Genomic DNA, 11,959 nt, shown 5'->3' with positions numbered 1-11,959 from the left:
GCCGTGGCTTATATAGGAGAATCCATGGAAGGTCATCATTGACTCATTTTCGAAATAGTTTTTTTTAGCTAATCCCCACACGCGTGGTTACTGGTAGCTATGACTACAATAAACAGAAAAAGCTACTTGCTAATTAATTCCAGAAAGCAGGAAGCCAGGTACCATATAAAAAAACTACACAATGTTGGCATCACAGAAGTATAAGAGAATACCATCATCAAAATCCACCATTACATAGTACCAAAAACGAAGAGGTAAGAAAAAAAAAAAAAAGGAAAAACCAAGATAAGAGGAAAATGCAAGGGGGAATCCCATTGGCTCTATTTGAATGTTTCATACTTGAAGAGGTTTGGGTTGTTATTCCTTCCTCTCTTCTTCTTCTTCTTCTTCTTCTTCAGGAACGAACTTACTCCAATACCAATGGCTCTTCCAAACCTGATACATCTCTTCAATGGGTATCCCTTTAGTCTCAGGTAGAAAAAAGTAGATGAAAACAGTCATGATGAGCTCCCAAGCAGCGAAGAAGAAGAAGAGACCATATTCCATGGTACAGAGCATCTTTAACAAGAACTCTCCGATCAAGAAGGTGAAGAACATGTTTACTGCAACATTGATACTTTGTCCAGCTGACCTGATCTCAAGAGGGAAGATCTCACTGGGTACCAGCCAACCTAATGGCCCCCATGACCACGCGAATGCCGACACGAAGAGGCAGATGAACAATACCACAGCAGCAGAGGTACCGGACGATAGATGGACGGCAACTCCTTTTGATCCAAATGCGTACTTGATTAGAAACCCTACTATGATCTGCACACATATATGATAAAACCAATTAATTAATTATGTTTATAGCTAAAAAATCTGTAAATTTTTTATAATAAAAAGTTCGAATGAGTTGGTGGAATGACTCTAAGTGTATAAGGTTGGCTATAGGTTGATCAAGGACAAATTTTGCTCCCATTAGGCTCGTGGTTAAAAAAATGGAATAATTCACTTCCCTTTAGGGCTCACACTCTCTTAGGTTATAATATTTTTCAAAGTGCCCTTTGAGATTTTATTAATTTGAATAGCAAAAAAAATTAATTCGTCAAACCTACTCTAATATCATGTAAATAATTAAGTTTTCATCCATCCCAAAAGTTTGAATTGGTAGGTAGAGGGACTCCCAAGTAGAATTCTAATTACCAGTGAAACAGAACCAGGTTTCAGCCCAACCCTAGGTCCCCTAAACCCAACCTAAGCCAACTCAACCCTCTGTCTAGTTGAGATATCTCAGCCCAGGCCCAACCCTGCTAAGCTCAAGGTAACCCAACCCAACCTTGATTGACCCTGATTAGGCCAGGTTAGGCCTGATAGGCCTTGATTTTTTGCCAAGGTCAAATTGACCATGTTTTTACCGTTTTTATCCTATGCATTAAAAAAAAGTAAAAATGAAACATAAATAGATCAACACATAATTAAAATTATTAAAGCACAACGAAATAATAGATATTTTTATGGCACCTGATCAAAAGAGTAATCATATCTAATACTCAAAATGAACATACATGTCAATACATCTTACAAAATTAGTTATTCATCTCCAAATTCTATTTAAGTATGCCAAACAGAGATAAGTTCTATAAGAAGTAAATCACAAAATCTAGTTTAAGTATAACATAATAAGTCAAAAAATAGATTATATAAATCAAGGTTAAAATCAAAACCAAACTCAGCCAGGTTGGGGTTGGGCTTAAGCCTGATTCAAGAATCTCAACCTAGGACGGGGAGGCCAGTTTAAATAAATCCCTTCTCCCTGGTGTATAAGGGGTTTGTAGACTAATCAGTAGCTAATGTGAGACTAAATTCCGAACAAAATCAATAGTAAACATACCTGGCAGATGAACATTTGGGTTCCACCCTCCAAGAAGAGGATTCTCCTTCCAAATCTATCTGAAGTAAAGACAGAGAGTAAGGTGGCTATAACATTAACAAAGCCAGTGATAAGCGACGACATGAGTGAAGCATTATCTCCAAAACCCAGAGTCTTAAACAACACAGGAGCATAGAACATTATCGCATTGATGCCAGTGAACTGTTGCAGAAACGGAATTGCAATGGACATCACAAGCTGAGGCCTATATTTTCTCTCCATAATGCTCTTCCATGGATGATGAACTTGTTTCGACGCATCACTGGCGGCGACGAGGTCTTGGAACTCTTCTTCCACATCGACGTCGGTGCCACGGATGCGTTGGAGCTCCTCACGGGCTTCATCTGTAAAGCTACGTTCGATGAGAGAGTTGGGTGTGTCGGGGAGGAAGTAAGCTCCGATGGTTATGATGGCGGCGGGGATGGCGGCGCCGCCCAAGCTCAAGCGCCAGCCCCACCCGCCACTGATCTTAGCGGTTAGGAAGTTTATAAGGTTGGCGAAGAGGATGCCAATTGTGATCATTAGTTGGAAACCGCTGTTTAGAGCTCCACGGTATTTGTAGGGAGCCATCTCTGATAGGTATAATGGCACCGACTGTAAATTAAAAAAACAAGAAAAAAAAATTATGTAAGATTCCACTTGTACGGTGCAAGATCATAGGAGTATTGAATAAGAAAAATACCTTTTATATATATATATATATATATATTATTAAATTAATTTATGTGAAGAAGTTGAACCCTAATTTGAGAACAGGAATGAGTAGGACTTGGTTTCTCTCCACCTATGATGAAGAGAGAATCTTTTCATCCAACTCAATCAAACTAGGTTTTCACAATGGTGAAGAAAGACCCGCTTGTAATATGATTTGAATATGGGGTTCCAAAATCGATACAAGAAATCAAAATCAAACCGAATTAAAACCAAAATTTTCTTATTGATCTGGTTTTGGTTTCACCAAAATCAATTCAACCCAGACCGAAACCAAATCAAACCAAACCAACCAATTGACTCCTCTAAATATCTCTCATGTAGATCTAATGAATTCTGAATCAAACAAAAACACAAAGAGACACATGAATACCTTGAAACCCTAATCGAAACCAAAAAAAGTAACTAAGACATGATAAGTGTTATGGTTTATAAACAAAAACCTGATTAGCGAATCCAACCCCAATCCCAAGCAAAATCCGTCCAACAATAAGCATTCCCAGATTCACAGCCGCAGCATTAATAATCGCTCCAGTGAGAAAGATAAGACCACCCGTACCCATTGATCTCTTCCTCCCAAACCTTCTAGTCACAGTGGAAGCAAAGAAAGAAGCAACCAGAGCAGCCAAGTAGAGAGAAGATGTAAACAATGTGAGAATCATACTCTCAAACTTACAGTACTGATCAGTTGAATCATTAAGTGCTTCTTTTCGATACACAGAAGGAAAGAACTTCTCCAGAAAGGAAGCCATGGATGTTACACCACCAGAGATACCAATGTCGTAGCCGAAGATAAGACCTCCCCATGCAGCAGTGAAGCATGCCCATGCTGCGTAACTGGTTAGCTTTCCTGGGTAGTTCTTCTCTACGTCATTGGTGGATGAAGTAAACCCCCCAACCGCCATTGAAGACTGCTACTAAGCTTTTCTTGAGAGAGAGAGAGAGAGAGAGATTGAATTAATCCTTGGGGTTATCCCTATATTTATAAGTACGACTTAGGTTATAAGTCTCTCCTTAGTATAGTGTTGGGCTTGTGATAGACTTCCTTTTCTAGTTGTAGTCTTGAATCTTGATCCATTTAAGCAAGTAAATCTAATCCTATTAGGATAAAGGGTTTCCTTTCCATAATCCAGATTGATATTGTGAGAAGAGATTGGTTCCTACTCGGAGATTACTTTGTAACAATGCACTGTATCTGATCGGGTATCTTGGAAATCGATATGATACCAATATGGATCTGCTCGGATCAAGTTTTTCTAACCCCAGGGTTGGGTTGGGCTTGGGTTGAGGCCTTAGCCCGGCCCAACCCGACCCAAACCAGCCCGAAATTTAACACTTAATTTTTATAAAATTACATTCCTTCCCCTGTAGTTTTCGAAATTACACGTGGATAAGGGTTTGAACAAATTAGGATTTTCTAGGATTCTTATAATTAGGTTCAATCCTTAGTCCCTGTTAAATTGAGACCGTTAGTTGATGATGTCACCTAATAGCATAACATTTAATGTCCAAAATGCCCTTACTATGGTGAGATTACTTCTATACCCTTTTGATTAAAATGGCGGCGGGGAGATGAACTTGGGATTGCTGCGAGATCTCTCTCTCAGGCTCCAAGCATCGGAGCAGGGTGGAGCCATGGGAGAAACTTCGGTGCTTTCTTCAAAAACGATTTCAAGAAGGGTGGAGACGTGGTTGAGCTTGAGAAACTTATCACTGAAGGTTATGAGATGCTTGGGATCTGAATGGATTAAACCCTTCGTTGAGCATTTAAGGTTTTTAATTGTTTCATTGTTTGTCATTTATAGCATCGATTGAAGAAACCCTCTCTGCAATTTTTCTCTTTGAGATGATATTTAGAGGGACCAATACAATAGCCATTCTTCTGAAGTAGACTATTGCAAGAATGGTGCTGCACCCAGAAACCCAGGCCAAAACCCAATCAGAAATCGATGTTGTTGTAAGCACCACTCATTCCGTAGTAGATTCTGATATGCATAACCTCCCTTACCTGCAAGCCGTGGTGAAGGAAACCCTAAGAATGCATCCCCCCAGGTCCCCTTCTCTCATGGGCTCGTCCTGCTGTCCATGATGTCCACATTGCCACATTGATAACTACTTCATCCCTGCAGGAACAAAGGCAACGGTGAACATGTGGGTGATAACCAACAATGAAGCTATGGTTAGAACCCAGTGAACTCAAGGGTGACAAATTCATTGACGAAGAAGTGAGCATCATGGGTTCTGATCTTAGACTGGCTCCTTTCGTCGGATCAGGACGAAGGGTTTGCCCGGAAAAGGCAATGGGCCTGGCAACCGTGCTAAGATCGTTACCTTCGATTACCTAGCACATCTGAACCTCGATTTAGGGTTTTGGGGTATTTAGGTAGAAGAAGAACAAACGGATAAAATATTCTTTCAACTTAGTCTTTTGATTAAAGAGTAAAGTGGTCTTTTGACTTACAGCAGGTTAGGGGGTGAAATTCGTTCAAACCCTTGGATCCACGTGTAATTTCGATAAACTATAGGAGAGGGGGACGTAATTTTTCCTTTTTATATTAGAATTTAGAGTTCCTATTGGTTTTTCATTTTTCTATAAATTTTTTATGTATAAGATATAAATAGCATGAACAGATCAATCAAGGTTAATCCAATCATTTCAGAAGCCAGGGCCAAATCAACCCAGCCTAGCCCAACCCGACACAACCCCACCCTGTTCACATGAACCAGGCAAAGTTGAGTTGGACTTAGATTGAATTTTGATGACCTAGATTTAAGTTAGGGTTTTAAGAAACTCGTCCAACCCTTTCACCCCTATTAATAGTAGGGTAATTTACAATGCCACCCCCTAAAGAATGCCACTATTATAAGAACACCCATTTTGTTTCACCAAATTAGACTCTGACCCCTTACCATCAATCATTGTTAAGTCATAAAACTCATTTCAATCCAATTTCTCTCTCCCTCCTGGTTTCCAAACCACAACGAAGCAGAGGGCCAAATGCGGCACGACTCTCTACCATTGAACTCTCTGGCGTCTGGATACACTTAGGGCCCGTTTGGTATCGTTTATGTTCTAGAAACTCCGTTTCATGTCAAAAATGAAAATTGCAGTTTCTGTGTCAAAACGCAATTTTTAAATGAAAAAATGGTGTTTCAAAATTTCATATTTTTATCGGGAAATTTTTTATTTTTTTTTGTAAAATGGAACGAAACTGGGAAGACGGAACTCCGTCCAATCTCGTTTTTTCAGTTTTTTTTTTTCACTTTTTGTTCCAAAAAAACAGAAACGGACCATAAGTGCATCAAACAAAAGATTCTGTTTTTTCATTCCAATAGAACGAAAAAAACTCCAGAAACGTTTTTTTAGAACGATACCAAACGGAGCCTTAACATATATCATGATTTTGTTCCCAAGTCTTCAACTTCCAAAACTCTGTAATATGGGCATTGTGTTCACCGAAATATGACCGATGCCATAACCAGAGACGAATTATAGAAAAGGGAGCCAACAAACCCAACTTCAAGATTGAGCATAGCAAGACTACCACCTTTGATACTTCCTCTTTCAAACATGGTTTAAAGAGAGAGAGAGATTAGATCATTTATCTCCAAATACCACTATTTAATACATCAGTTATGGCATCAAAAGGATCGGCAACAGCAGCGGCAATGGAGACGTCGCATTGGATGTACTTGACGGGGTGGTCCGCATTCAGGAGCGAGGGCTACACAATAGAATAGTGAATCCCAAATCTTGTTTTACTAAAAGTGCTTCTCGTAGATGGGTTTGCCTTGAAAGAGACGACCATGTAGGACCGGTGAAGAGATGCCGATGATGCTGGTGAGGAAGATTATAACCATAGATATGAGCTTGAGCTGCGTCGCCGCTCGACTGTCTCAGCACGACAGCTCTCGTGCGGCGTCAATGAGACAGAAAGCCATGGGTGCTGAGAAAGTCATTGGCTCTAATGGCAGAGAGTTGTTGCTAGTTGCCGTGAGTTCCTGCTGGTCGCCGATGCCATTGCCACCGTGATCTCTGAACGATCCAAATCTATTTGGGCATTTTAGGTACTTTACATTTAGTAGGGACATTTTGGTATTTAAAATAAAATATAATAGCTGACATCAGCATATGAGGTATATTTCTTATCGGTGACTGACAGTAGGAGTCTGAGTCTAATTTGGTGAAACAGAGAGGATGGTCTTATAATTGTGGTATTCCCTAGGGTGACGCTATAAATTACCCATAATAGTAATTGTGGAATTGTGTCATCCATGGTTTTTCAGAGTAACTTGGGAGAAAATAAACGAAAGGAAAGGAAAACCAGCGAAAAATTTGGGGAAGGTCGACTTGCAGTGGCGGTTCCAACCGGTGTTGATGCGAGAGAGGGAGCCGCGACTTGCAGCGGTAAGGTGCAAAACCAAGTTGATTGGCCCTGAAATGCCATCTTCGGAGCCTAGGGACGATGAGTTGGAGGATTACATTAATTTGTTTATAGGGCCTCCACCTCTGCTGTGGCTGCTGAAACTGCATCTAAGGCAGAATGCTTTGAAGAGGTGACAAGAATTATGGCAGCTGAGTCGGTTCACCCAGATAAATGCTCCCATCCACAAGCCCATCAAGAATTCATCAAATTAAATTGGGCATTTAAAGAATTACAAGATCTAGATAAGAGAAAAGCCATTGATGAGAAAATCAGAATACATGAGGAGCAGGAGGAGTTCAAAGCACATTGTGAGGCAGCACAATGGCGAAGATTGCAAGGTATATCGATGAGCTTCTGGAATTAACCAAACGACCCCAGAAAAGAGAGGAGTGGCTGACGACATTGCCACCTCAAAGGAAATCAGGTATGACTATGCATTCAAAATCTTTTAGTAAGACTATTAAAAGAGGACGTGGTGATACCAGTGTTTGGACAGATACACCTATGGAGAGAGCCCAGGGAAGCAAAAATAAATTTCTTAGTTGCGTCAATTGAAGAGAAGGAAATAAAAAGTTCAGATTCAGACGTTGTGGATCAATACAATCAGTCCAAGCGCTCAAAATCACTGGTACAGAAGCACCAGGAAGAGGCAGCTAGAAATCGTTCCCGGAAAAAGATGAAGCAGGAAAGGGATAAAGAAGATTGGGTAGGGAAGCACCCGTGGAAACCTTGGGATCGTGAGAATGACCTAACAGTCTGTTAGTTTAGATCCAGAAAGCCTGATGCAGTGTATGGCTTCCCGATTTGGATCTGTGGAAAGAAGTTTCCTTTAGGTAATGGCAGGTTTTTCCTTTTTACACAATGATGGATGAATGCCAACGCCGCTGATTGGATGTACTCTCTATTCAACATAATGTAATATCTTTTATGTATCGTGAAACTAGTTAAATATCTGTATTGTACAGATCTGTGTTTATTTATTTTTGGATTTGTTGATGTTTGCTATAATAAACCTTCTATTATAACTAAGTTATCCCCATGATAAAGAAGAATTCTTTCGCTTATGGTTGTTATCGTGCTTTGACGAGTGTTGATGAACAATGAAGGCCATTCAAACCTTCAGCATATAAGAGGGAGCCAAGATGACCTTGAATTTGTGATGAACCCTTCATGATTTCCCCAAAAGATATATACAAACAGTGGGAAATAGAATTTTGAAAAAAAAAAATCGAAAGGGGTAAGACTGCGTACAACTTGTCCCTCCCAAACCTCGTAATAGCGGGAGCCTCATGCACTGGGTTGCTCTTTTATTTTTATTTTCTTTCATAAAATATTATTTTGAACAAATTCAACCTAAGAGGAAAAACCAACATATATTGTAAACCCTCTAACCATGTTGAACTAAACCACCAAATTTGACATATAATCATTCAAAACACAACCCATCTATCCAATGCATAAGAGTTAAGGCACACCTTGGCAAAAAGAATACAGGGAAATTACTATACATTTTCCTACTCCAAGACAAAAAATTTGAACGTCTAAGCATCTCATATACATAATCTAAATGAAGAACAGGATTTGTTAAACTTGGGAAGATGAAAGAACCAGATCCCACAACGTCTAAAATTTATTCAACTCCCTCTAAAGCATTTTCTTTTCACAGAGCCATCACCTTGGCAGTCTCAAATTCATACAATGTCATGAATACAAACAAATATATGACAGCATTTAACTCTCCCACTCTTAATGGCGATACGTAAGGGGCCTCAAATCCTTGGGGGAACCTAAATGGAAAAATTGCAGCTACCAATGACGATCCAATTGACACAGAAAGATTAAGCAAGTGAATCAGCTTGACACCTTCATCAATCCTAAGAAACCATCAAATGGTGCACGGTGAGCTGTTACATATTCTACTTTCCTCAGAAAGATATTACATAGAACAATCCTCATCACTCATCCAACATTGTTGTTGCTTGTTCTATTTTGTTGAAAGTAGTCACAGTTCCAGCAGGCTTGTCGTTGAGATCCCCACCATCAGAACCAGATACCGAATCTTTACCATCCACAACTTCATTTTCACCACCAACTGCATCCACGGTTTTCCCTATTGTGCCCCCATCTGAATTAACCACACAATCTTCACTGGTAGGAGCCAGCTTGAAATCCCCATTACCATAACCATCATGTGTCGTCTCCTGAAAACCTTCATCTGGTTTGATTATAGCACCATCGGGTTTCCCTGCTTCTGTAACAACATGATCATCCTCCACTTGTGACTTGGACTCCAAAGTACTACAATGAGGCATATCATGTACCTCCTCTGTGATAACTCCAAAACTGTTGTTGGTGCCATCAGCTATCTGGTCACATTGATCAACCATCATCTTGGTCCTCTCTGCACCAATAGAACTTGAAAGAGCATCACCATTGTCAACAGATTCTTCAATAGGGATAGTATGGCTTTGGGACAAGACACCACTTGGGTGGTAACCATCAGCACTGGAGAGTTGAGTATCACTAGGTGCTTCATTCCCATTAATCAGCACAACTGTTTCCTTCTCTTCTTTTGCAGCACTAGCATCACCATGGACTACATCTAGATCCATGCCCTCACCTGACTGGTGAACCCCATCAGCATCCTTTCGGCTTGGATGAATTGGTTGTTCTAGGGCAGCATCTACTTGCTCAATAGTAGCTCCATCACGTTGATGTTCAACTGACATAGAGGTCTCATTCACTTCCATAGAAGCTACAGGTTCACTAGATGCTGCACTTGGCATGTCAGTTTGATTTGTAACAGGCTCCAACAACTCAAGAGCATGATTTTTTTCTGCTATTTCTTCCTGTTTTTGTGCTTGTAGTTTGTACTCTTCTAGGACCCTTTGCATCCTATCTTGTTCTTCAATCAGATTCTCATAGCGCCTTTGTAGAGTTTTCTCCAGCTCCTCCTGCTTCTTTACTTCCTCCAAGAAACTGTTGATCCTGTTGACTGCCGCCAACTGCTCTTGCTTTTGTAAAGCTTGGAAGCATTCAACTTCCATACCAGCGGTGTCCATCTGCTTGTAGGTGGCCTCAATTTGGGACCAAAGTTTTCCAGCCCGCATCTGCACAATCAAAATAAAACCCAAAAACTCAGTAACCAATTAACAGTTAAAGCTTCTGAAGAGAACTAACAAGATCTATAAAAATGCTGGTAACAATTATTTTCAAAAAAAAATAATAATAATTAAATGCCAAAAGAAGAAGAGGAAAAAAGGATCTTCAGAATAATTTACAAATGCTGGTAAAGGAGCAGTTAATTCGTTATTACAAAGTTCCAATTGCAATAATCAATGATAGGCATGAGATAACTGCAGGAGTAATGATAATGACTATGATAGTGATAGTAACAATTCAGCAGGCATTTCTCACCATACCTGATATCCATGAGTAAGAAGTTTTATCTTCTGCTCAAGGCGGTGTGCCATCTTAGCTTCATCATCCATTTTCTTTTTGACATTTTCAAATTCACTCTGCATTGCAGCAAGTTTCTCCATGTTTCCAGCAACACTGGAGAGACCATAAGCGTTGCGTGTAGGGAAAAACATCAGATCATTGAGACATGTCTTATGTGCTTCAACAAATTCGTTGAAGGACTCGTTCTCATGCCCCATCGCCACACGAAGAAACTGAACATCTTCCTGTATAAATGAATCAGCCTGCAAAATTGTCGAGAAAACTTAGAAGTGCAATTCCTGGAGGGCAGCTCTACTAAATATGTTCATATAATTCTAATAATTTCCAAGACATGTACAAACAGCTATTAGGCTCAGGATAAACTAAAAACCAACCGACAACTCTGAATCAGCTGATCATTTCAGACCCTGAGCTGTGCTGGGGACAGATAAGAAACCAAACAAAGGCCAGGATGGGCCAGATTAACAGCTTAGGAAGCCAACCAACATAAAAGCTTGATGATAACAATGCAAACGAACAAAAAATTGTTTGATTGGATTTTTTTTTTTTGAAAGCTTACGAAATGTGGGAATACTGTAGGGGAATTTTTCTTTTATGGGAATACGACAACAATAGAGATTTATTACATAAATCTTAAAAGAGAAATGAATACAACCCATAGTTGTCACGGCAACAAGGCGGTGGCCGGACGACTAGGCATCGCCTTGATTGCCCAGGCATGCACATACAAAAGGGGGGTTACATGTAAATATGAAACTTCTTTAATCTTTTAAGAGATAAGTAATTTTAAACTATGGATTTGGCCTTTTAAGATATAATTTTTAAGGACTTTGTACGTAAAATTTAAAACCAACTTCTTTTACTTAAAATATCAGAAACTCTCTTTTTAACCTTTCATCACGTCTAAAGCTAGACCATTCCTCTCTAATGCTGAAAGAGAGAGGCGGCCATGTTGAAGCAGCTAGACCATCAGCGGCTGTTGCAGCAGGACATGTTCTTCTTTCTTTCTTTCTTTCTTTCTTCTCTTCCTGCAAATCCAGCACCATTGCAACTTCAGCAGTAACGTGGCTGCCGCTTCCTTTTTTTACCGCAACTCTGGCAGCTGCTAAAACCCCGGCTGTTGCCACCGTCGTCTTATTCTTCAGCAAGTCTAGCAGCTTCTTTTTCAGAACTTTAAGATCGTTTATTTGATTCTCAATAGAAATCTTAGATTCCCTCGCAGGCATCTGAATTCGTTCGAGAAAAGCTTCAAGTGGATGAGCAATCAATCGAATTGCTCAAGTGCAATTAAACAGCATGAATAAGGGCTTCCAAAATCAGTGATAACAATTTAATACAATTGGGAGTTGTGCTTCGTTTTTCAGGTAGCTAACCAACTTCTAGGAGAGACATAATTGACCGCATTGATCTCGGTAGCTACGCCACCTACGAAATTTAAAGAACC

The 11,959-nt window shown here is 39.9% G+C and overlaps 2 protein-coding genes and 1 pseudogene across 2 annotated transcripts in view; 1 reads left to right on the top strand and 2 right to left on the bottom strand.

Moving 5' to 3' along the window:
* Positions 1–310: 310 nt before the first annotated feature.
* Positions 311–3,531, bottom strand: LOC122093533 (sugar transport protein MST6-like). The gene is made up of 3 exons (XM_042663883.1): positions 3,070–3,531; positions 1,877–2,509; positions 311–810 (listed from the first exon to the last, which is right to left on the bottom strand). The coding sequence occupies exons 1-3, from the start codon at positions 3,529–3,531 to the stop codon at positions 358–360; spliced, it is 1,548 nt and encodes a 515-aa protein (XP_042519817.1). The 3' UTR covers positions 311–357.
* A 3,367-nt stretch (positions 3,532–6,898) lies between these two features.
* Positions 6,899–8,117, top strand: LOC122093534 (annotated as a pseudogene).
* Positions 8,118–8,665: 548 nt separating this feature from the next.
* Positions 8,666–11,959, bottom strand: part of LOC122093231 (cell division cycle 5-like protein) — an 18,243-nt gene continuing 14,949 nt past the window's right edge. Inside the window, exons 3-4 of the mRNA XM_042663513.1 lie at positions 10,476–10,757; positions 8,666–10,163 (exon numbers count right to left, since the gene is read on the bottom strand). Of these exons, the coding sequence (XP_042519447.1) occupies positions 9,009–10,163; positions 10,476–10,757 (1,437 nt within the window). The 3' untranslated portion in view covers positions 8,666–9,008. The remainder of the gene's footprint in view (positions 10,164–10,475; positions 10,758–11,959) is intronic.

This window comes from Macadamia integrifolia, chromosome 11 (assembly GCF_013358625.1).
Source record: "Macadamia integrifolia cultivar HAES 741 chromosome 11, SCU_Mint_v3, whole genome shotgun sequence".
Lineage (NCBI taxonomy): Eukaryota > Viridiplantae > Streptophyta > Magnoliopsida > Proteales > Proteaceae > Macadamia > Macadamia integrifolia.
Note: the sequence above shows the minus strand (reverse complement) of the source record. Positions and strands in the feature narration are given on the sequence as shown.

What these genes read in the sequence shown, in the direction of transcription:
- LOC122093533 (XM_042663883.1), bottom strand. Translation starts at nt 3,531, where the DNA reads ATGGCGGTTGGGGGGTTTACTTCATCCACCAATGACGTAGAGAAGAAC. An exon ending in GGGTTGGATTCGCTAATCAG is followed by an intron (nt 2,510 to 3,069) that starts GTTTTTGTTTAT and finishes TTTAATTTACAG; the next exon opens with TCGGTGCCATTATACCTATC. An exon ending in CCCAAATGTTCATCTGCCAG is followed by an intron (nt 811 to 1,876) that starts GTATGTTTACTA and finishes ATATGTGTGCAG; the next exon opens with ATCATAGTAGGGTTTCTAAT.